Source organism: Hakea prostrata, chromosome 7, assembly GCF_041222555.1.
Source record: "Hakea prostrata isolate BN-2017 chromosome 7, UWA_Hpros_2, whole genome shotgun sequence".
NCBI classification, from domain to species: Eukaryota; Viridiplantae; Streptophyta; class Magnoliopsida; order Proteales; family Proteaceae; genus Hakea; species Hakea prostrata.
In genome coordinates, this window is record NC_142606.1 from 18,826,965 (window position 1) to 18,851,939 (window position 24,975).

At 37.9% G+C, this 24,975-nt stretch overlaps 1 protein-coding gene across 1 annotated transcript; it reads left to right on the top strand.

Moving 5' to 3' along the window:
* On the top strand, positions 1 to 24,530 carry LOC149010309 (putative acyl-activating enzyme 16, chloroplastic). Its single transcript, XM_089160333.1, has 18 exons — positions 1 to 467; positions 2,412 to 2,603; positions 3,309 to 3,423; positions 3,684 to 3,771; positions 7,720 to 7,931; positions 8,938 to 9,056; positions 9,524 to 9,673; positions 9,923 to 9,990; positions 12,020 to 12,125; positions 12,721 to 12,879; positions 13,019 to 13,072; positions 13,164 to 13,244; positions 13,492 to 13,629; positions 14,524 to 14,683; positions 19,188 to 19,267; positions 19,401 to 19,537; positions 23,671 to 23,728; positions 23,805 to 24,530. The coding sequence occupies exons 1-18, from the start codon at positions 240 to 242 to the stop codon at positions 23,895 to 23,897; spliced, it is 2,238 nt and encodes a 745-aa protein (XP_089016459.1). The 5' UTR covers positions 1 to 239; the 3' UTR covers positions 23,898 to 24,530.
* The last annotated feature ends 445 nt before the right edge of the window (positions 24,531 to 24,975 follow it).

The window sequence follows — 24,975 nt, forward strand, 5'->3', positions numbered from 1 at the left end:
GTCCAGAAAATACCCGGAAACCAGCATGGAACACCATTGGCTGAGTGGGTTTTATCAACATTTCGATTCTCAGATGTCAACATTTTGTCTTCTACTCACTTTGTCTTCTCCGCCGATCTCACAGATGGTTGGAACTGTCTTCTTTCGCTTTCTCTAGTGCTTATTTGAGCAGTGTTCTCTACTGTTACCACTTGTCGAAGTTAATATTTTCATTGTGTATTTGCTTTTCTGAGAATACTATGAACTCTCTCGTTTCTGTTTCTAGCAATTTGCATCCAACGAGAAGCTTTTCTCTTTATTCAAATCTCGTCTCGAGTTCTTTTGATAATGGACGTAGGCCAGAATTCGCATTTCTTCTCCATCGTCGTTGTGTCGGCGGTGCGAAATTCTCGTACGGAAGATGTGTTGGAGGCCATTGGTTTCGTTTGAATTGGAGACCTACCATAAAATGTGAATTGAAAGCCTTTGTGAGTGTTCTGCAATCTTCTTTTTGGTTGCTCTGTTTTTGGATTTGGTTATGACTAACTGTTGATTCAAATTGATAACCATTTCACTTGTTCTTTGACTAGTTGCATTCATATTGCCATGATTTAAATACTGCGGAAAGGAATTAGTCGTAGTGTAAGGGGTGTGCCGTAGTAAAATTGATCTCTAAAAATGGGTTTCCGTATTCCAGTTACATCTAATCATTCCACATGTGTCTAAAGCTAAGGTCTTACACGGAAAGCTCTAAAATACACGAAAACTAAAACTGCTGTTGCTTTAAGTCGTTATAATGTAAGTTATCACCGATTTATGGAACTAGGGTCCTTTTTGGGTTATAGAAGTTATTTAAAACACGCCTATCCATTGGTAATTTGGTATGAAAGAAGCTGCTATGGCTTACTGATTCACTTATTTTTGCATAATCGAACTAAAATGAAGTTCTAAAGTAAGACAAAGAACTCTTTCTTTCTCTGTGTTTGTGTCTTTGGAACAAAGATGGTTTTTGGAGAGGAAGAGATGGAACATGACAAGAAAGAGGGAAATTGTTTCAAACATAGTTGTCAAGGATACCAAGGGGTTTGTACCTATTACTATTTTTGAAAAAGTTTAGTTCTTTGAACATAGGAATTTGAGACAACCCTTCTTTTCTTTTTGGTTCAAAGGCTCTTTTTATATAGAGGGGAAGGGGATATTACATATACCATCAGGAGGAGTCGAACCCACGACCTCTTCACTAAGAGGTGTTGGTCATTATCAGCCGATCAACCGTGTGATGATAGAGACAACCCTTCTTTTATATGTGCATGTTAAGAATGCATGTTTCTGTGACTTTCATTCTTATCTGGTAAGAAAGTATTTTGGATGTCCATTTTAGGGGCATTTGTTTTTCTACATTTATTTTCATTATACGGATCCATGATGTCTGTTTGCAATCATAAGAAGCTCGTGAAATTATAATTAAACTTGTGTAGACTGAAGGAGACTGTGCATTGCAGAGAGGGTTGATTTGTTGCTTCTTGTGTCAAGATGGATACTTTGCTGACCTTCAAGAATTCAAAGGAGAAGCAGTGTTGAGGAAGTAACATTCTTAAAATTTTATTTTATGTGAGTTTTGTGTTAGGTTTATCATAGTCGAATGGGTTCTTCTGTTGATCAGATCTCATTTAGATGCAAAAGACCAGTACCTGATTCTCATCTGAATTCGCCTCTACACGACAAAAATAGTGAAAATAAAGATAAAGCAAGAAAATGGTGAAACCTCAAAAATTCTATGTGCTAAAACCCATCGTTGATTATTGTGCAAATATAACTTTAAGGCCTAGTGCTTTATAAGATTGCGGTCATGGTTCAAGATCTCAATCTCGGGACCTGTCTCGCCAATTTAAAAAAGAGAGTTGGCTTGAGATCTCCCTGAGATATCACTGAGTTGGTTTAGTTTTTATTGCCAACTCATGGCTCTAGGGGTATTAGGTCCGGGGCTGAAACCTGCTTCCCAGCCTATTTCAGCCCTTTTGAACAAATGGGGACCTCAGATATATTGGGGAAAAAAAAAACAAGAACAGTGTAATGTAAGTTACAATGCAGACCCTGAGGGGGAAGTCACTGTGCTGGAGTAAAACCTTAAAATTGCCTGTCGTATGTGTCATATGTTCATACATTATTGCTCAAAGTTCAGAATTCAAACACTACAGATATTAATAGTTCAAATTACAAATCATCAAAATTACAACTCGAGAGTCTAGATTTGACATCCTATGTGCTAAGCATATCATCTTGTCTTGCTAAATGGAAAAAGATAGATATCTTGCAAGATCTTGGTTAGATATCGAGAGTTCTCTGACCATTGTTACATTTAAGAAAGAAATAATTGTAATAATTAGACTGGTTACTTAAAAACATCTGTTTGGTTGTTTCCATTCTTGCAGACAGAAAAGCCACAAGTTAGGAGGTGCTCCCCTCTTTTAGAGAGTGTGTTACTTCCAAGTGATAACATCCCAGCCTCTGGAGATTGGAAGGCAGTTCCAGATATTTGGAAGTCTTCAGCAGAAAAATATGGCGATCGGATAGCACTGGTGGATCCCTATCATGACCCTCCTTCAGAGTTGACTTACAAGCAGGCAAGTGTTCTTTGTATTATTCTACATCAGGAAATCCATAATTAAGTCATATATTTCTTTGTTTTAAACATTTCCAATACTTTAGACCTAGTTTAAGATTGGTTTTTCAACAATTACGTGTTAGTAGTCTTCGGAACAATGTTCCAACATACTAGGATGGTTCATTATGAGAAAGAATTGAGTAGTGGAGTTCTCTCCTTTGAAACCTTGAAAAGTTTCATTCAAGGCTATAAGAGGTTGGTTATTGTGCTTATAAGAGCACATACAGCCTTCTGTCATCCCTGGAGTTGTTCACATTTTTGTTGCATCAAAACCTTTGTGAACTTGTTTGATAAATATGTGGTAGACTAGTGACCAAGTTGCCAACAATCAAGTAATGCAAAACCTCATCGTCTTACTGGTGCCATTTGTTGGTTGTAACAAGATTTAGAGCCCTCTTGTCTTTTGTAAAGAAAATTGACTTGGCTGGATCCTTGAACTACATCCTCTGAGGTGATGCCTGATGGTAATTGTTGGAGTTATCATTCAGGTAATCGTATTTTAGTCTGTTGTGTTTTCGTAGAACATTTTATGATCATTATGGTTGCTCAATTTTGTTCCATGTTGAACTAATTTCAGAAATGAAATGAACTGCTTGATTGCTAATGTGGCATGTCTTTTCTCTATTGGTTGTTTTGATATCCTGTTTCCTTGTGACACTGGCAGCTGGAGCAGCAGATTTTAGAGTTTTCTGAAGGACTTCGAGCTGTTGGGTTGAAACCAGATGAAAAGCTTGCCCTTTTTGCTGATAATTCATGCAGGTGGCTTGTTGCTGATCAAGGTACCCTGTAATCCTTTTACCCTTTTTTTTTTTTTGGGGGGGGGGGGTGGAGGGTGTTGTGTGGGATTTTTGCATATCCAAAACCTTATTTAAAATGTATCTTCTTGTAATGAATATTACAAGCTGTTGGTCTTGCTGTAGTTTTCTATTTTATGATTCCATTGTATATTCTTAGTTATTTTATTGATACTTCTGGATCTTTACCAAAAAAAATTGGTACTTTAGATCTCAAATTTGAAAAGAAAATCATCTTGACGTAGGAATCATGGCAACTGGAGCAATTGATGTGGTAAGAGGTACAAGATCATCCAATGAAGAGCTATTGCACATATACAATCACTCTGAAAGGTTAGGAGAAAAAGTCCTTTCATGTGTATTTCTGATCATCTTCATCAGCTAACTGATTCTGCTTTTACAAATATAAAACTCATACGTTTGAATTGCATCTTAATTCTCAAGTAATACTTTTAGTAACTCCCCTGAACCCCCACAAAGAGAAAGAAAAAGTAATGCCTTTCTTGTGTTCTTATTTATTATAACTGCCTACTTAGCTGAATAACTCTTATGTTCCACTTGGAAACTGCTTGTTGAACATCAAGGTGTTGTTGACAATCTTGTAGTTAAAACTAGTCTAATTTGGTCCCTTTTTCTTTTATTTTCCGCACCCGGGGGGATGGTGGCAGGGGGAGGCCAAGGTTATTAAACTTGGAGTTGGGATCAGCATCAGGTCAACCTGATTCTGATCTGCACCAGATGGATCAGAAGAAATCAACCGTAATCTGCCCCAAAACCTATATTCTCATACATGGATTGCCTGGGGTTCAGATCAGCCCTGACCCAAGTAGGTCGATTTGATTCTGAATTTTGAATCCATGTACACAATGTATTACCAAGAATCATTTTCTTTTTTAAATTCTACAACCTTTTGAAATTGATTACTGATTTTTTAATTCTTTCCTTTCTAAGAAGATAGGGTGGAGAGTCCCATGGAGTAAGAAACCTATATGTTCAAATTTAATGAAGCTTCTTCTGGTGTATCCAAAAAAACTAAAATCAAATGATTCCCATTTCCTGTACAAAAGGACATTGTTGCTTGGGAAGGTCCACTAACTATGTGAAATAGCATTGGCCAACCCTTGGTTCTTTAGAGGGATCACATGCCTGATAAGCAAAACCAGAAGAATATCTTTCTTTATGAGATCCTGTATGTGAGAAAGATATCTAGTCCTTGTGGAGGAATTGAATTTTCTAAAAGAATCAAATAGTTATAGGAACTACAGAACTCATGAAATGTTGCACCTTGCAGAAAGACCATATTCTTATTGACAAACTTCTTTTTAGGCAAAGTTGTCTCTGATGATTGTTTCTTTCTTTTTGAAATTCAAATAATGTTCATAATGGGAAATCTTTTATAGTTCTAGTCTTGAATCTCTGGGAAGGACTTAATTCTACTAGTTCTCTTATAACCATAGAAGAAATTCCGGCCAAAATTTCGACTGAAATGCCTACATTTTTGAAAACTGAAATAAAATTCCAATTATTTCGGAAAAGTTATAGGTTTTGACTGAAATTTCGGAGATTTCGACCGAAATTTTGACCATTTCAACATTCCAATTTGTTTTTCCTCGGTTTTTGTTAATTTCTGTCCCATTTTCACCTAATTTCCACAACTCTTTTGCCTTCAAGCACCTCTTTTCTCATCTATTGCCTCCAAACACTTCCTAAGCCACAACAGCTACAAAAGAAACTCTGGCAGCAATAGAATGTGAAGCATGAGCAATACCCAACAGTTCCAAACTTCGCTTCTTTTTATTTTTGTTTTGTTCATGCCTTAAATGATCTTGTATTGCCTTGAAATTAATATATATTTAGCCTAAGACTATGATCTATGATTGATTATTTGCTACCTTTTTTTCATTTTCTGATTTTAATAATTATTTTATAAATTATTCAAAATACATATGTATATATGATATATGGGCTTCAACTTAATATATGTGAGACACCATCACTTGATATAGTTCGTCATTTTATTTTGTTGACTTGTTGTATATGTAACCTGATGTAGGAGAAACCCTAGAAACTAGGGGACCTACAAAGTGGGCTACTAGACTCTTAGAATTAAACACCTAATCTTGACAGATAGTAAAAAAAGGAATTTGCAGCACTTAAAATCTGATTAATCATGCATGTAAGATAGCTAAAGTAGAGAAATAAACACAATAAGTCTTACTGGTAAGCATAAGTAAACAAGAATCAATAGGGAAACAAGGGGATGGGGATCTTGACACCATAATACTAAACTGAATGCAAGGGTATAAAGAAACTTAAAGAAAAATAGAGCTGTCCTAATCAATATTAGATTTTTAACAAGGAATTCAACAATTAACAATGTAAAGGGAGTCTTGGGAAGTTTTTGTTTTAAACAAAACTACTGCTAAAGAATAAATGAGAAATATTTTGGGAGAGATAATGTTACCTACTGATCTTGACTGCAAAACAGGGGTTAGAAAGCATCTAGGAACATAAATAAGAGAAAGAAGAATTTTTTTTTGAAGTAGTGGTGAATCCTAGGAAAGGAGAAAAAAATATTTTGAAGTAATAGCGTATCCTAGGAAAGAGAGTAGGTGATAAGAGAGAGGGAGAGAAAGAAAAGAAACAAAGAGAAGGGAAGGGAGACTAACAAAAGACAACTAGACTGCCATATAAGGGAAAGAGGGAAGAATAAAAAAACAAAGATTTTTTTTTCTGCAAGAAAAAACAGAACCGTGGGGTTCGGGGAAGAAGAAGAAGATTTCCAGGAAAGAAACTAGGTCTTTTTTGAGAAAAAAGAGAGTAGATCTTTGTAAAGGAGAGCAAGGGGAATTTTTCTGGTGGGAAACAAGGGTGAAAGGAGGAAAGAGAGCTTACCTGGAGAGAGGAGGAAGAACTAGTACCGCCAGGAGAGAGAGAGAGAGAGAGAGAGCAGCGTGAGCTTCTTCTCTAATTCTTTTTTTCATTCATTGATTGCCAAAAACGAATTCCACACAAGTTTAAATAAAAAAATTGATTCCTCGCAACCCTACATGTTTAATTCCCAAAATAATCCCAACTTAAGTTGTAAATATAACTCAAACTCAAAATAATTTAAAATTGGGCCAAAATAGACTCTAGGCTCAGCCCATAAGGACTCAAACATAAAATTAAAATATTTCAATAGTAAACTACTACCCAACCCACTAAGACTAGAGAAAATAACATGACAAATTGCCTATGAGCAGTGTTTCTCATCGAACCATAGGATCCTAACAATCCGATAACCTCCGAACTCATCATCCACCACATAGATGCTGTCGTAGGATGATCTCTACGTCGGCGTCGCCGGTAAACTCGGAACTGCTCACTGATGTCCTCATCATAACCATTCCAAACAATTCAAGAATGTTGATGATTCTATGCTTGTATGCAATACAATTTGTATTTGTCGGAACTACTCATTTGTTAGTATACTTGAATGATAAATTTTCAGTGGTTTTTTTTTTTTTTTTTTTGCAAAATACTAGTTCCATTGTGTTTATTATGCTTTAATAGTTAGGAGGCAAGAAATAATTTTATTTATTTATTTTTTTTGCAAAATACTAGTTCCATTGTGTTTATTATGCTTTAATAGCTAGGAGGCAAGAAATAAAATGAAATGGACATCATATGAGACCCGAAACCTAGGGTCGAAATTTCAAAAAAATCATATGTATCGACCGAAATTTTGGTTGAAACCTAAAAATTTCAGCCTTTTCTTGGGTCAAAATCCTAGTTTCGACAGAGATTTGTTCCTTGGTTATAACATGAAGAATATTTTGTGTTCCTTAACACAAATTTCATCAACGTTGACGTTCGGGAGCTTTCATTATTATTATTATTATTATTGTTGTGCATTTTTGAATCTATAATTGTGTTTTTGGGAGCTTTTTTATTTATTTATCATGCTTTTGGATCTATATTTAGTGTTTTCACTTCATTTATCATAAATCCATGCTTTAGGGATAGAGGGATGCTGTAGGAACTTTTTTATTTTTATTTTTTTATATCTTATTTTCTTTTTGTGCTGAAGGTTCTTATGAAAAAAGAAAGTAAAAATAGGATAGTAACAAACGAAATTCTCTGTGGGACCCAACTGACCCAAAGAAGCAATACAAGGAATTTTCCACCTTCAGTGAAGTAGCTATTTATCTCAATGTAAAGTATCTGATTAAATTTACTTTCTTGAAGATATTGCTGAACATCCTGTCCTTTTTCTTTTTCTTGTTGTTGTTGTTTCAGTGTTGCTCTTGTTGTGGACAATCCAGATTTTCTCAACAGGATTGCAGAAACAATCATTTCCAGGGCATCTGTAAAATTTATTATCCTTCTCTGGGGTGAGAAGTCGGGCATAAATTCTAAATTAACAGAGGACATGGCTGTTTTTAGCTTCAAGGAGATCATTGAAGCGGGACGAGAAAGCCATCAAAAGTTGATTAACTCCCATAAAGAGGGTATTCCTTTCAGCAGATTTGTCATTAGATTGATGTTTGCCTTTTATAGTAACATAGTTATTGTGTACTTGGCTATGCTTTTGTTTCTAACAGCATATTGTTAATTGTTGTCCAAAGCAAGAAATACCTGATGCTGTCGATGGCTAACCTTTATATCTAGAGTTCCCATGGTGATTCTGAAAACACCTCCGGTCAGGTTGTGTGATTTTCAAATTTTGATGGGTAAGGCAGTGTCAGTGTTACCTGATTGTTATACAACAGAAGATGGAACTGTTGAGTGGACTGCGGACACTGTCTGATACAAGAACCAGGAAATCAGTAGCTACGAAAATAAATAGGAAAAAAAGAGAAGGGAAAGAATTTGACTGAAGTCTGAACTGTAGACCTCACCATAGGATTCTGAACGGCCTAATGAACCTAGGTCCACCTACTTGTAAGTTGTAACTTAATAAACTGAAAATTACTAGCAGGGAAACAGTCTTTACATAATTTCAACTAAACCCAACCTTGGATAATCATTCCCATATGCTTGGATGTAGGTCCAAAGAGGACTCTTGGCAGGTCTTTTTCCTCCAGCAGACTCTTTTGTACACATTTAACTCCTTTATATTTTTAGAATACACCTGGTTAATCTTCAATTTGAACCACATCAACTTCTTTGTGTTTCCTAATGTCAAGCATAAAAGCAGAGACAGGTATTGAGGAAAGAAATACTTGATGTAGACATTCAATTGGAGCTGCAACTGTTGTCTCACTCTCTCAAAACCAGTTTATACTGATAAGTGATAAATCTTGATTTTGTCTCGAAGAAGTTTTTTGTTCATAGACTTTGACTATTGAAATATGTTGATTTGTACTATGTGTGGATGTCACTTAATTGGTGAAATTTCTGCATACATTAGTCTGGACTTTGTTAGCTTAACATGGGAATTTGACTATTGCTTGTGAATTTTTTGGCTCTTGATTGGTGGGCCTACCATTTAGCTATTAACTAGCTTATTTCTAGATCGAAGCTGCGTTTATGAAGCAATCAACTCTGATGATATTGCTACAATTGCTTATACTAGTGGAACCACTGGCAATCCAAAAGGAGTTATGCTTACCCATCAAAATCTATTGCATCAGGTATGGTTATTGTCTTTTCTTATATTTTATCAGATAATACTTTGGTAAAGGTTCGGTTGTTAGACGTCATATTATGCAAAAGTTCTTTCTAACTAATGTCTAGCATTCTGGGTTGAAAATAAGTGATTTCTCTGCCCTTTTCCTCTTTCTTAACAGCTATTTTGTTTTCCGAAAAGCAATGTGGATAACCAAGTCATACTCTTTCTACTCTTGTCCTTCTTTGTTTTGTTTTATCTTGGGTGGGAAACATGTATCCTAGCATCTTCATTTCATTTTCTAGTTTAGTTTATTGAAATCTTACTTGTGATGATGTTAACAAATGAAAGCCATGTTTTAGTCCTTCAATTGAACTAATTCTTGTGTTTCTTATGATGTCTATATTTATATGTTTTGTATCTGTTCACAATCTTCTCTCCTTTTTTAAGAAAAACACCTGAGTTGGATCTTTGTTTTAATTGTTTACTTAGATAAGAAACTTTTGGGACATAGTACCTGCAGTACCTGGGGATAGGTTTTTAAGCATGCTTCCATCTTGGCATGCTTATGAACGAGCAGCTGAGTATTTTATCTTTACATGCGGGGTTGAGCAAGTATACACATCTGTGCCAAATTTGAAGGTACTTTTTGTCAGATCATTGGTTTGTTCTTGGCAGTGTCCCTTCTCTTTAAAATCTTGAACTGCAGAAGAGAGTTATATTATCCCACTTATAGGATAAACTTTATTTCATATGCTATTTCAACTTAATTTCTCTTAGTTTATTATCTGTGGAAAAATTTTTAGATGACAACAAACTCCTGTAGTGTCATGCTTTTGATGGCTTTTCCAAGTCTTCATTGTTTATCGTTGTGGCTGCTTTTCTTGATAGGAAGACTTGAAGCATTATCAACCACATTTCCTTATTTCCGTTCCTCTCGTATATGAGACACTTTACAGGTAATTCTGTACCCTGAAAATAAGTATGATGGAATGATGTTGGAAACTGTATATCTTTCTCTAGTAAGCATTTACCAGATCAAAGCAAGACAGCACCACTTTCTCAAAGGACCTATTAATAGTGGTTTGCTGTGGGAGCAAGGACCTATATAAATTTATCAAAATGTGAAAGGATGCTATAACTATGATAGTCAAGAAGATGACAAAGTTATGATCTAAATTAGGATCCCTGGAGAAGTTGCTGGTGGTGGTTTTTGGGTTTTTAGGGATGAAGAAAAGATAATGGTAGGGAGATCAGAGCCCTCCTCATCCTTTGAGAAACTAGTACTTTCTTTTTTCAACAAGAAGTCTTGTCTGTAATAAATGGGGTTGGCTACATGGACTCTTGCCTTCCAATAGCTCTATTTGATGTCATACTAGATACAAGGCCTAATCCATGCATATCATTTTTCACCACTTCTCTTAAGGTTATTTTAGGTTTGCCCCTAGTTCTTCTAATTCATTTAATTTGGATTAGATTGCTACTCTGTTCAAGGGAGTTTAAGGGCCTCTGTTGAACATGCCCGTGCCACCGCAGTCGACTTTCTCATAGCTACTCCTAGACTAGCTCTAGTATGACCTTATCTTATCTTTCCTAGTTTTGCCACTCATCCATCTTAGCATCCTCATTTCTGCTACACTGAGTTTATCTATATGATGCTTCTTAACAACCCAACACTTTGCAACATACAGCATAGCTGGTCATATAATGGTCCTTAAGAATTTTCCTTTGAGTTTTAAAGGAATACGTCGATTACAAGGACACACCTCTCTACTTCAGCCACCCTATCTTAATTTTTTGGGAAACTTAATCCTCTATCACCACTTTTATTTATGATTGAGCCATAGTACCTAAGATAATCACTTGGTACTATCTTGCTTCGACCTGGTAAATACTTACTTTTGAATAGCCAGCACTAAGAAGTTGTTCCCTGTGATCTAGTCTTATGACATTCAAAGATCAGGCAGGAGCTGCATTGATTCTTTTAGGAGCTCATGCTTGATCTGCGGTCTCCCTCCTTGTATCCATAGATGGTGTTCATCTGATATTTTTTAACAAAATAGTGTAGCTGTTCTTCCAAGGCTAACTATCAGTTACTGGCCTATCTTTTGACCCACTGCCTGATTAAGTTTGCTTAGGCTCTGTATCTTGGGTGATATTATTGATCACTAGTCCAATCATGAAGTTGTTCCCATTGTCAGATTGTCTGAGACCTTCTCCTGTTGTTATTTGTCGGTCCATTTGGATAGAAAGGAAATATGGCATCCTTAATGTTAGGTACAGGGACGAGGTCACTAGGTCAGCTTATACTGAAAGCAGGAAGCCTTCTATTTTGACGCTTCAGTACTCAGAGCATTAAAGAATGCTTTAACCAGAATGTAGCATCTATTATGACTACATTGTTTTAGGCTATTTAGCATTATCCTTCGAATTTTGCTATAACCGTAGTTTGATGAATATAGACTCTCTGACAGCTGAAGTCCACCTAAAGTTTTTTTTTCTTCTTTTTTTGGATGAATTGAAAAATTCATTACCAAAGGAAAGAAGGGGGACAGGGAGATACAAAAGAGAACTAACATGCAATTGCAAACCTTACGAGAAGTTTAAAGGAGAGGCACAAGCCTTACAAAAAAATCTAAAAGGGTGCATGAAGAGAAAGAAGATACATAGCACTACACAATAATGGACCAAAAAACAAGGCCAAGAGGCCAAGTAATGTGTAATAAAACTGATTCATGTAGTAGCAGCTACTTCTGATGTTGAATACAGAAATTTAGCAGATAGCAATGAATTTTTTTGTAGGTTGGAGTCTTTGGGTGTCATGAGGTTTCCATGGTAACTATGTACGCATGCATTACTTAAGTCTGTTTATTTGAGTAGCTTTGCTGTAACTGCTGTGCATCAGTTATTTAGGATTTTGAGCTGCTTGGTAGATAGGGTTCTGTACCAATGCACTCCGCTTGTGTTTAGTAATACTCTTTGCTGCAGGGGAATCCAGAATCAAATTTCTACAAGCTCCACTGCTCGAAAGCTTGTCGCACTAGCGTTCATCAAGATCAGCATGGAATACATGGAGTTTAAGAGGATTTGTGAGGTTCTAATTTGACTTAAGATACACTTTGGATTCCTGATTAATGTTATTTTTCATATTGTAATCACATTAAGGTTGGGAAACAGCGTCTTTGTGAAGCAGTGTATGGCTGATCCTCCCCAGACCCTATTTTGGCAGGACCCTTGTGTACCACGTACACCTTTTTTAATTTAAATTTTCATTAAGATTGGTAACTCCACTCCACTGAACTTGAGTAGCTTAAAATCATTCTGCTGAAAAAAACTTTGGATAAAGAACTAAGACCAAGGAAAAAGTGTAACACCACAGCTGTTCTTGTTTCTCCAACCCAATGCATCCTGGTTTCAAGCCATCTGGAGGAGTGACATGATCAGTCTGAACCTTTTCCTGAACTGTTGTATTGGACAGTATGCCCTTTAACCGGTCACATGCAGGTTCTTGTGTTCCAACTCAGCCGTATGGGCTACCATGCATTGATTTTTTTTCTTCTTCCTTTTCTTGGAAAAATGTTTTTATATTGACTTGTTCAGCCGTTCTTTTAGGCTTTCTTCCTCTACATGGCAAGGTCTACTTTTTGTCGGGGACTTATTTCATGAATTAATTCAATCATGGTTTTCAGGGAGAGTTCCTAACAAGAAATCCAATACAACCTGCATATCTTCTTTCAATGTTTGAATGGTTGCTAGCAAGAATTATTTGTGCAATCTTGCACCCGTTGCATATTTTGGCATCGAAGCTTGTATACTCCAAAATTCGTTCAGCAATTGGAATTTCAAAGGTTGGCTTACTATGTTGTTATCATTATTTATTTAGAATCTACATTCTTTTCTTCATTCTCTTTGGTGTATTATTTTGATGAAAGATATACAGTTCGTTGTTAGCAAGTGAATTGAACAAAGATTTGTGACAAAACACAGGCTGGTATAAGTGGTGGTGGCAGTCTACCATTATATGTTGACAGGTTCTTCGAGGTGAAAGTCTGGACACATTCTGATTGCAGAATAGATTTAAGTGACAATTTTCCACTTAACTGATTAGAAGTTGCTAACGCAAAACTTGTAGGCAATTGGCGTGAGATTGCAGAATGGGTATGGTCTAACTGAGGCTTCTCCTGTTGTTGCTGCTCGAAGACCTGAATGCAATGTAAGAATGCTGGGAGGGTTGCTGCTATTTTGGTTCAGTGCTTGCATAATATGATATATTTAGTGAAATCAGTTGAAACCTAATGTTATTATTCAACTATCCATTTGCGTTGAGTCATGTTTCATGGTGTTTTCTCTTTAAGTTTCATTTCTTTGGTTTCCTTTTAAATTCCGTTTTATAATTTCTATTTAACCCCAGACAGAATAATAAATCATAGAACTTGGCATCACTGATTTATCCTTTACAGGTTCTTGGTTCAGTTGGGCACCCACTTCGACAAACAGAGGTCAAAGTTGTAGATGCTGAAACTGACGAAATCCTTTCTGCTGGTTTGAATGGCATTGTTAAGGTTAGAGGGCCCCAGGTGATGAAGGGTTATTTTAAGGTACTTTCTTGAATTTCAATTTGGTTTCTTTTATGCAAAGTTACTTCCGCAAAAGATTACATGGTTATATATTGAAATGTTTGTTTCTCTATCTATATCTCAAGCAAATTTCTAAGCGCATGTCCATGTAAATCGTCTCTCGTGCCAGTTCACTTTGTTTCCTGCAAAACTTATGTTCAATCGTCTTATCAGATTTAATCTTATGCCTAAGAAATTAAACTAGCGATTATCTTAGTACTTCTATTGGTTTAATTAGATTATGTAACCATCTTTTGACTCTCCTTGTCTTATACCCAAAATTTGTTCTAATCTGGAAGAAAAGGGGGCTCAAAATTATTTGGAAGTGACTTACCATTGTATCCATATATTTACTTGAAACCGTTCTCTTCTCTAGTAGATGCAAGATTCTCTCAGGACTCTGCCACAGGCTTTCTCAAGGTTGAGGGGACAGGGTGGCTTGTTCTGGAATTGCCATTCTAGCAGAAAGTTTGTGACTTTCCTTTGAAAGTAAACTAGAATCACTGTCAAGTTCCATATTGACTGACTGTTTTCTTTCTTCTTCTTCTTCCCTTTTTTTTTTTTGGTTGGGGGGGGGGGGGTTGAATGAATAAGTTAATTGAGAACTAAAGCTCCCAAAGAGGAGAAAACAACCAGAAAGGCATTACGTCAGGTGGCAAAGGAAGGGGGAGGGGAGGTGCCCCGGGCATCTGTTATTTCTGAAGCATTGGTGTGATATAAGCAATTTAGAATGTCCTTTTCCAATTCTCTACTGAGCTGATTGGCTGACTCCTTACAGTGGTCAGTTCAAGAATAATAATATTTAAAATGTTGCTTCAACATATGCTGCTATTTCACTTATATTTTATCATGTGATTTTTTCCCCTTCTGGAACAGAATCCATCTGCAACAAAACAGGTCCTAGATAAAGATGGCTGGCTAAATACTGGCGATATTGGTTGGGTTTCTCCTAATCATTCAAGAGGACGAAGTCGTCATTGTGGGGGGATGATTGTTCTTGAAGGACGTGCAAAGGATACTATAGTTCTTACAACAGGTATTGTTAAGGCATGATACCGAACCGTTCGTAACTGGATTGAGTAGTTATGACTTCTGATTATATCTATTTGTGCATGTTAGTGTACTAGTATCGCTAAACAGCTGAACTAGCATTTCATTTTTAGGCTAGGTGTGCTTGGTTGCTGTATAGATAATTTCATCTAACTGGCACTTATCAGTATAAAGATCGTGTGATAAAAATAACTAAAGTGCATATTTGAAAACCTTAAAAATATAATGATCTATGAGAATGCTTCTCTGTTAATGCCACTTGATGTCAAAAGGAGTGAATTGTAAGATCTATGAATCAAAATGATTACCAGTCTGCAATGCTCTGTACTTTTTTATTCCAAAGTTGTAGCTAGGCAGAAATCGAGTTATCTGGATTTACAGTGTCACTCTTTTAGTGTCATCTGCCTATTGCTTTCTCTTTATGGTTTCCCATTTCATGTAGCAGTCTTGAGACTTGCTGCTTTATAATTTGCGTTCCTAGTCTATTTGAATAAGGTCCTGCTGTAAAGTGTCGGGGGCGGGGGGGGAGGCTTGGTGCGACGGTTGGTGGACAACAGTTGCAGCTTGAGGCCAAGGTATTGTTTTGTAACAGCCTCTTAGAAAAATTGTTGGGGTAAGGCTGCAAAGGAAAATTGCCTCCACCCCCCTCCCCCTGGCTCTGCTTGTGCAGAAGCCTTCACACCAGGTTCAACCTTTCCTGCCGTAAAGTGTGAACTATTACTGGTGTAACAAGCCATTGAACTTTACAGGTATAATTTTTGAGAGTCCTGTGGTGCCTTAACTACATGTCTTATTCAAAGTTTGATGAATGATGAGGAATGTAATCACCCAAAAAAAAAAAATGATGAGGAAAGTTATTTTGTACTTCACCTCTGCATGGTGAACTGTGGACTTGCCACATGCCACTTGGTATCACAATGGATGGTCCAAGTGGAAGTGAACCCTGCACCCATCTCATTGGTATAAATTTAGCTACAATAGGAAGTGCCTTGAATTAGATAGATGACATTTTATGTTTGTACCTATCTTTCCTATGAAAATTATATAATTTTGGAACTTTGATGATTACTTTATAGCTTTCTCCTTTATTTTGCACTTACATGTAGCACTCAGATGGGTGTGGGTCCTGTATCAAATAGACCCACCCACTCTCCTGTGGCTAGTGCTTAGTAATGAAGAGTGAAATACTCTGTACCAAAAAATCAGCTCCCTCTCCTAAAATTACTGTTGATCCTAAAGCTAACACATGCCTGTTGTACTCTAATAATTTCCCCTTTTTCTTTTACTATTGAAAAATTACGCAACCTCAATAGAATAGTGTTGGAGGTATGGAGGGACCTTTTATGAGATGTATTTGGAACCAAAACGATCATTGGTAATTTTAGTTTTATCAACCACATGAAAAAAGTTGTTAACATTTAGGTAGTGGAGTTAGCTTAGGATCTAGTATGTTGACTAATTGATTTATATTGTAGGTTTTCTTTCTTTATGTTTTGCCTCCATAGGGAGGCATATGTAATTCCTTGCGAATCTCTAGTAAATAAAGTAATATAGGTTTGTTGATTACAATACTTCAGTGCACAACATTTGCATCATCTTCCTTCTCTACTCCAACATTCCACCTTCACCTTTGTTAGTCTCCTACACTTCTTGACTTCCATCTAAACTAATGTTCTAGAATCGAGGGTCATGCTTTTAACTGTTTGAGCTCTACCAGAAGAACATGAGAACTAAATTTCAGGATACATAATGACTCCCACAGAGTGCTAAAGCCTTGTGGAGGAATATGGGTCCCAAAATGTGGTTGTCGTTGAATTGTCCCCTACTTATCAAATCATTGGCTACCTCATTAGCATCTCTTGGATTACTGAAACCTAACTTTAATAATTGAACAATTATGGAACAAGTGGGTCTAATGGTTGGTATGTGTAACCACAACTCCTCCCAAGGATGGGTCATCCATGTTATAATATTTGTTGAATCTCCTTTTATAGTGACCTAACTTAATCCTTTTGATTTGAGCACCTCCACCCCAAGTTGGGAGTCGTTGAATTATCCCCTACTTACCAAATCATTGGCTACCTCATTAGCATCTCTTGGATTATTGAAACCTAACTTTAATGATTGAACAATTATGGAACAAGTGGGTCTAATGGTTGGTATGTGTTACCATAACTCCTCCTAAGGATGGGTCATCCATGTTATAATATTTGTTGAATCTCCTTTTATGACCTAACTTAATCCTTTTGATTTGAGCACCTCCACCCCAAGTTTACCAACATTATATCCCTTCTGTATTCGAACTGTAAAAACTCCAACAACAGAACCAGCCCATCTACTCAACAATCGCTGTGCATGAGGTCACCGGATTACCCAATGAACAGCCATCACATTAATCCTAAAAATGAAAGTCTGGTGGCAGATGCCAAGTGATCATTATGCTTAAGATGATAGGTTCCGATCCTAAAAATAATTAATCATAGCAATGTCCACTGTCTTCCAGCTTGTAACCCCGTGTCGTGAAGTATGATTTCTCAATAGTTGAGGTTGAGGAACCCCAATTTGAGTCACCTGAAGTGTAAACTAGATGCCTTAAGTCCAAATTAGCTTTGATTACAGTTTCCTACTGGGGGAATACACCTATTAGATGTGAGTACATTTTTCATTTGTTTCTCCATCTCATATTTTTAAATGGTTTTTCTCGTCTGTGCAGTCTAGAGAGTCTTTATGGGCTGACTGCAAATACTGCCACATGACAGGGCATATGGGGCTGAAATTTATGTATTGTTAGAACTGCAGCTCCTCTTTCCATATGTTAACTTTCAGCCAAATAGTGTTGGCTAATGGAAGAAAATCACCCGTCAAAATAAAAAAAAGGGGAAATAATCATTTAGAATCTAAGCCTACAATGAGGATGCTAGCCAATGTGGGGTATATGATTGAAATTGAGTCTGAAATTTTGTGTGGCCAGTCAGGATGTTGATGGTAAATCACTAACATAGTTTTGACCAAGGAACTAAATCTCATTCGAAACTGACAGAAGTCTCTGAGATTTCTCATTTTTGGAGTTGGGTGAAACACAACTTGTAGTTGAAACTAGGCTGCGATTGCCAGGCTTTTTAAAACTGTAGCCTGGCGCTAACCCTGACAAATGTCAGGTTGGACACTTAACCCTGACCCAAAACTTAATCTTGACCACAAAACAATAAAATAATGCATAATTCCATATTGTTGCCTTACTTTTACCAAAATAACCTACAATAATGTAGGGTCAGGCCAGGCCAGACAAGGCTGATCCTAGTCAAACACTCAACACTGACCCTTATGAGGGCCATCATGAGCCAAACTCTGCTAGGGCTGAGGGTAGGCCAAGGTTGTTTCGGCCATTAGAACCAAACTTGCACCCCTAGTTGGAACCCAGGTTTTGACCGAAGGAGGCCTTGGATTGAAACCCAGTTTTAAAACCTTGAAACCACATCCAGCATGCCTTGGTTTCAGGCCTGACTGAGAAACTGGCCTCAAAACCAGGACTTGGAACATGGTTCCAAGATGTCCCCCCTTAGGGTTTCTATTTTCATTCAAGTTCATTAGCAATAGTGAACTATACCCCAACTTTGCTGGTCATGGGTAGACCTGTAAATGGATAGCCGAAATCCACCTCCGAATTCGCATTCGTATTCGTTTAAAGGTATTTGTATCCGAAAATTTTCTTACCGGAAAATGTTTGTATCCGTCCGCTAAGCAATCGGATTCGGATAATTGCTTATCGGATCGGATAATATCCGGATAAATTTTTATCCGGATAGAGTAAAGTATTTAACATTTTTTCTTTAAAAATAGATGATAATCGACCGGTAATCGGATTCGGATAGCGGTATTCGGTAATCGGAAATTAGAAATTATAATAAAAAATGTAAAAAAATGGCAATTATCAATCAATAATCAGATATTTTATCGGATCGGATTATTATCGGATATCCGATAAAATTTCGGATTCGAATTCGGATGCCTTCTCCAAATTTTTGCCGGATTCAGATTCGGATAGCGGATTTGCTAATCGGATTCGGATCCGGATACTGGTGTTTCCTAGCCGAATCTGGTCCGTTTACAGGTCTAGTCATGGGTTCTTGTGTGAGCAACTTAATATCCTGTCAGTGAAGCTGTATCCATGAGCTTTCAATGGGTTGACACTCAAGGCACACTAAATAGGTGTTAACTCTTTGTGTAGTGGTTTGAACTATATATTCCCAATCTCAGATACCTATCTGAAAAGAAGAATATAGAAGTTTTTTGCCTTTGCTTCATAAGCAGTTAGATCACATTTAAAATGCTTAACAGTTAGATAATGAATTATTATTTTCATGTTCTAAATTTTTTGGATTGGTTGTCATGAACTTCTTGAGACTTCTCTCTTTGCCTTGTACTCATTTTCCAGATGGCTTGTTCAATTCTATCACCATGAACTTTAGTTGATGTTTAATATAAAATAGGTGAAAATGTCGAACCATCAGAAATAGAGGAAGCAGCTTTGCAGTGTAATCTAATTCAACAGATTGTTGTTATTGGCCAGGTAAGATTAAACAGATCTTTTGTCTCAGGTCGTTGTCAATCCCTTCTCTTCTAAAATGTTAATCTTAGGTATATTGGTTATCAGTATTGTCGTTGCGGACACCTGGTGTAATTTCTCTATATTTTTGAGTCAGGATCAACGACGCCTGGGGGCTATAATTGTTCCAAATAGAGAAGAGGTGGCAAAGAAGTTGTCCATTTTAGATGCTGATTCTTCTGAACTCAGTAAAGAGAGAATAACAAATCTTGTACGCAAAGAGCTCCAGACCTGGTGAGTCTTTCCTATAGTTATATTGGACTCTATTTTACTTTCTTCTTATTTTTCTTTTTCAGTGCAAGCCACTTGTAACTTACTGTAAGAGTTTTCAGTGCCCTCCAAAATTTATCCTCAGAATTTGACTTCTTCTCTTTATTGGTCACTTAAATCACTTGCATATTCACCCCTATTCCAGACAACGTTAACGTTGAACCAACAGGGAAAGGAGCTAATGTAACCTGGGTCTAGGGTAAGGGGTAATCTGGTATTATCCCTGGACTTGGGGTTTGCCCAGGAACTTCCAGTGAAGGGGAAAAACAGAAACAGGCAGTTATGGGTTATTCTAAGGCTCAAAACACTGTTGTACTAGGGGTTTCAGGTCTGAGATTGATCAATTTAGGGTTTTAAAAATTCTGCAGAAAATCTAAATGAAGAAGATGAAGTGCAGAATTTTCATAGACTGGGGTAAATAGGGCTGATTGGGTAAATTACTGTAGTAGGTTCTACAGCTTGGGGCAATCCTGGGAGAGGTTGAAAGGGGTCTAAAGGGGCTGGTATCAAGGTGTGACAGAGGGAGGAATGTGCTATATCGCGGGGAGGAAGAAAGGGAGGGAAAGGGTTACTGTTGCTAGGGGAATGGGCAGAACTTGACTGAAACTAAAGGGGAGAAGGCAAGGGGTGTTCACAATGGGGTTGGGGTAGCTTCCTAGGTCTAGGCAATGGGGGACGGAACTGTACTTACTTGTCACCTGAGTTAACTTGCTGCTTGATGTTGAAGAGGTAGATGAAGAACTTAGAATTGCAAAATCAATAGCACAAACCCAGCCGCAGGTCACACCTACAGATCTTTCGACTCTCACAGTCTATTTCTTCAATCAAATTTTATTCATCAAATTAAGCCGACTGACTACATTGACTCTAGGCTATTTACAGCCTTCAAAAGCAAAACTAACTCAGCTTAGGATTCCGTAACTGATAGGGATCCAACTACTTTAAGACTTGAACTCTAAGTAATAAAGGACTTACTAAATAAGGACTCAAATACTAACTTCTATATAGGAAACAACTCTAAAAGATAATATCTCCTTTGGATAAGGAATCTTATCACACCCAACTAACTTCCACTCAAACTGAAACTCTGAATTATCTTTTAATCTAGTCGAAAGAAAAACAACAAATAACTTCAAAAAGGTAGCTGGACTCATTCCAACTAGGCAGGACTCTATCTAGGGGGTGGATAATGACCAAATTGCCTCTGTGCTGGTTTGGCCCCCCTTGGACTTGCTTTCATTCTTGAGTGGGCTTGGGCACCCTTTTGGCTCTTCTAGGGCTGTCTGGGGCCTGGTTACATCACTTCCGCTTTTCTTGAAAACATTCATCTCCTGATGAATGTGCTTGTCATGGGACTCAGAATCAACCCTCTGGAGGGCTTCCGTGTAAACCCATCCTCTCATCTTGCAGTGGGGAGGAAGTAGCAGATATGTTGCTGCTTGCACCTTTCCTTGACAGAATTTTGGGAAGATAGGATTGATGGCAATGAAGTCTTCAATCCTAGGGGCATTTATGCCAGGAGCCCTAGGAGGAAAGCTGGAGTTGATAGCCATGCCTTGGGAGCCTTTCTCCATCAACACCTGTATCATTACTGTAGCTATAGCCTTTAGAAGGTGTGCAGTATCTTCATCAAGAAATTGGAGACTCAAAGGAGGTCCAGTTTCGCATGGCAGTGGTGCTGGTATAGACCTGATATCTGTGGGCAGCAATGCTCTTTCTGTATGGTAAAGAACCCCTGGAGGAGTGGGTGCCTCAACTCTTTCTTAGTTGCTAGGACCTTGTCAACATGGCCTAGGTCCTTCTCTGTCTTGGCCTTGTTTTCATGACTCTGTAAGTGTGTAGTCTCTGTTGGTTACCTCTTCTTTATGTGCTAGGCTGAAGGTGTGATGAACACTGCATGGAGGGAAGGCCAGATTAAGCAACTCTGGTGCCACCTTAAAATTCTGGGGCAGCTACTCTTTGGACTCATGGTGTTCATTCAAGGTTTTGTCTTCATCATCAAGGGCTGCTTCTAGAGGTGGCAAGGGATTTCTTTTTCCGGGGCTGGCTTGGGGAATTGGGAGACTGGATCTCCCCTTCTTTGAGGGCACTTACTGGCTGGATAGTCCTCACTGTAAGAGCTGGGGCTGCTTTCTTGACTGGGTCCTTTAGTTTCTGGATTTCCCAAGTGATGCATCTAGGTGTTGGAATCCTTCTAAATTGCGCTGAGGGCCTCTGTCTTCCTGATTCCATGTGATTGGGCTCTGGTGTAGAAAGGGCAACTGCTCCTCCAATCTTCTTCTGGCTTTGCTTGCTCCAGGTTTGCAAGCTTGGAATTTAGATTAGCCCGTTGAATAAGTATGTCTTGCTGGCCCTTCAGAAATTTTCCCAGTCATCTACTTAATTCTAGCTTATCCGTAGTGATTTGAAGCTCCTTGGAGTTGTTGGAACCAGCAGCTCTGATGCCAATAATGTAACCCAGGTCTAGGGTTAGGGGTAATTTGGTCATTTCCCTAGACTTAGGGTTTGTCCAGGAACTTCGAAGGGGAAAACAGAAACAGTGGTTATGGGTAATTCTAAGGCTCAAAACACTGCTGTACTAGGGGTTTCAGGTCTAAGATTGATCAATTTAGGGTTTTAAAAATTCTGCAGAAAATCTCAATGAAGAAGATGAAGTGCAGAATTTTCCATATTGGGAAATAACTGTAGGATAGCTTTTATAGCTTGGGGCGATCCTAGGGGAAGTTGAAAGGGGTCTAAAGGGGCTGGGAATCAAGGTGTGACGGGGAGGGGTGTGCTGTGTTGCAGGGAAGAAGAAAGGAAGGGGAAGGGCTATGGTTGCTAGGGGAATGGGCAGAACTTGGCTGAAAGCCTGAAACTAAGGGGGAAACGGCAGGGGGTGTTTGCGATGGGGTTGGGGTAGCTTTCTAGGTCTAGGCAATAGGGGGAGGGACTGCACTTGTCACCTGAGTTAACTTGCTGCTTGATGTTGAAGAGTTAGAGGTAGATAAAGACCTTAGAATTGCAAAATCAATAGCACAAACCCAGCCACAGGTCACACCTAGGGATCCTACGACTCTCACAGTCTATTTCTTCAATCAAATTTTATTCATCAAATTAAGCCAACTGACTACATTGACTCTAGGCTAATTTTACAGCCTTCAAAAACAAAATTGACTCAACTTAGGATTCCTTAATTGATAGGATCCAACTACCTTAAGACTTGTACCCTAAAGTAATAAAAGACATGCTAAATGAGGACTCAAATGCTAACTTCTAAATAAAAAACAACTCTAAAAGATTAGATCCCCTTTGGATAACGAATTGTATCACGGCCAACTAACTTCCACTCAAACTGAAACTCTCAATTATCTTTTAATCTAGGACTCTAAATAGCAAAAGAAAAAAAAAAGCAAATAACTCCAAAAAGGTAGCTGGACTCATTCCAACTAGGCAGGATTCGATCCATGGGGCAGATAATGGCCAATTGCTCATGTGCTGATTCAGCTCCCCTCGACTTGCTTTCATTCTCGAGTGGGCTTGGGCACCCTTTTGGCTCTTCTGGGACTGTCTGGGGCCAGGTTACATCAGGAGTCTATTGAATGTGCTCACCGTTGTGCATTCAAGAGAGGTTCTATGGAGACGAGTTAATTAATGGGGAGGCAATATAGAAGAGAACTGGGGCAACCTGAAGAGAATCAGAGTTGCAGGGCAAGAAATAGAAGAAATCTCATAAGAATAAGAGGAAAGGGAGAAAATTGGGGGGGGGGGGGGGAGGAGACTGCACATGCATGCTTACACCACACAAAGTTCATTCATTCTTTCTACTTATTGCCTCTAATTGCACGATACATGGTATAAATAGAAGGAATCAGAACACTTCTAGTCTAATTCAGACTGGAGTAGAACTTGGACTCCCAAGACTTGGAAATAAAATCCTAACTATGACTCCACCATGATGCCTCCAACAATAATCAAAGATATTATAAAATAAACCAAACTCCCTGATAGACCTAATTACGTAATAGACCATAAAGTAAGTTATTCTACTGGATCCAAATTCAATTGAACCCTGTTCATCTCATTCTGGGTTCCCAAACGGATTTATGTTTGTGCAGGACTTCAGAATGCTCATTTCACATTGGACCAATTCTAATAGTGGATGAGCCCTTTACGGTAAGTTTCTAGATCACCATCACAGTTACTTCTTTGGTTGTAGATGTGAAAGCTTGCTTATACAATTTAATTGCAGATTGATGGTGGCTTAATGACCCCTACAATGAAAATAAGGAGAGACAAAGTTACTGCTAAATACAGAGACCAAATTGCTGAACTTTACAAGTAGGATTTTGTCAGCAAACTAATCATTGAAGGTTGAAGGCTCAAGCAAGTTGCAACTTCCTCCTTGGAGTCCCGACTTCTGCTATAGCCGGCACATCAGGGACTCACTCGTTTTAGTATCATTTGATGCTCATGATGTTTATTTTGTTGTTTCATAGAAAAAGTAGCATCATGAAAACATTGATGTTACTTTTAGTCGTTTAATATTTAACTGTCACCAAGAATCCCTTTCGACTGTTAGTGTTGAACTGCATAGTACTTGCTCCAATAAAATTTCTCAGCCTTTCTCTTACATCCTCTCCATTGATTTATCAATGCTCCTAGCTGTAATGAACTTTCTAGTTGATCTGGGCATCCAAAAGCTTTGGTTTAGGCCAATTCTTTTAGTGGTTCGACTATCATGTTCGAGTAGCTTGGTCATCACTTCACTAGCTTGAAACTGATAATTAGGAAAAAGCTCTGTCTATGTGCAGCTCATCAACTCTATACATCAATGGCGAACCTTTATCTGCTTGGGAGGTCACTATTCTCACATCTGTCACAAGCTACTACTGCAACTACAGAGAAATTCCAAATCTAAGGGCTGCTTGAATTTGAAATGACCACTTTTCCCCAGTTACATCTAGCAAACAGAATTTACATGGAGTTTCCCAAACTTGAACTCAACGTAAGGTAACATAAGGTATGGTGGGAGAAGACGGAATATCATGGCTATCTAGGGCAACTTAGTTGAGGTAGCATTTTAAATATTGAAATAGAAAATCCATTAATTAAGGAGCAATTAGTAGAGAATTTTCTATGTTTTTTCTGCTTTAACTGCTGATTAACAAAAGGGTATATCCTGTTAACAGCTTGAAAATTGCTCGTTTCTATTGACCGAGCCTAGTTTGGTTCCTGTGAAGAGTTTCCAATGGCTTGCAAATTCTGTTAATTTAATAATTAATTATAATTCTGAATCTCTCTTAGAAAGGATCTCATCTTCTCCTTGGAATAGAGATCTCACTTAGATTAGGATCTAGGGCACCATGAAGATGTTGAATCTAAGGCGATTGTCTCAGGATACATGCATCATTATATTAACA

Coding starts and splice junctions, on each gene's coding strand:
- LOC149010309 (XM_089160333.1), top strand. CDS start 240: ATGAACTCTCTCGTTTCTGTTTCTAGCAATTTGCATCCAACGAGAAGC. Junction 3,772..7,719: donor ATATACAATCACTCTGAAAG/GTTAGGAGAAAA, acceptor TTGTTGTTTCAG/TGTTGCTCTTGTTGTGGACA. Junction 13,073..13,163: donor ATGTTGACAGGTTCTTCGAG/GTGAAAGTCTGG, acceptor CAAAACTTGTAG/GCAATTGGCGTGAGATTGCA.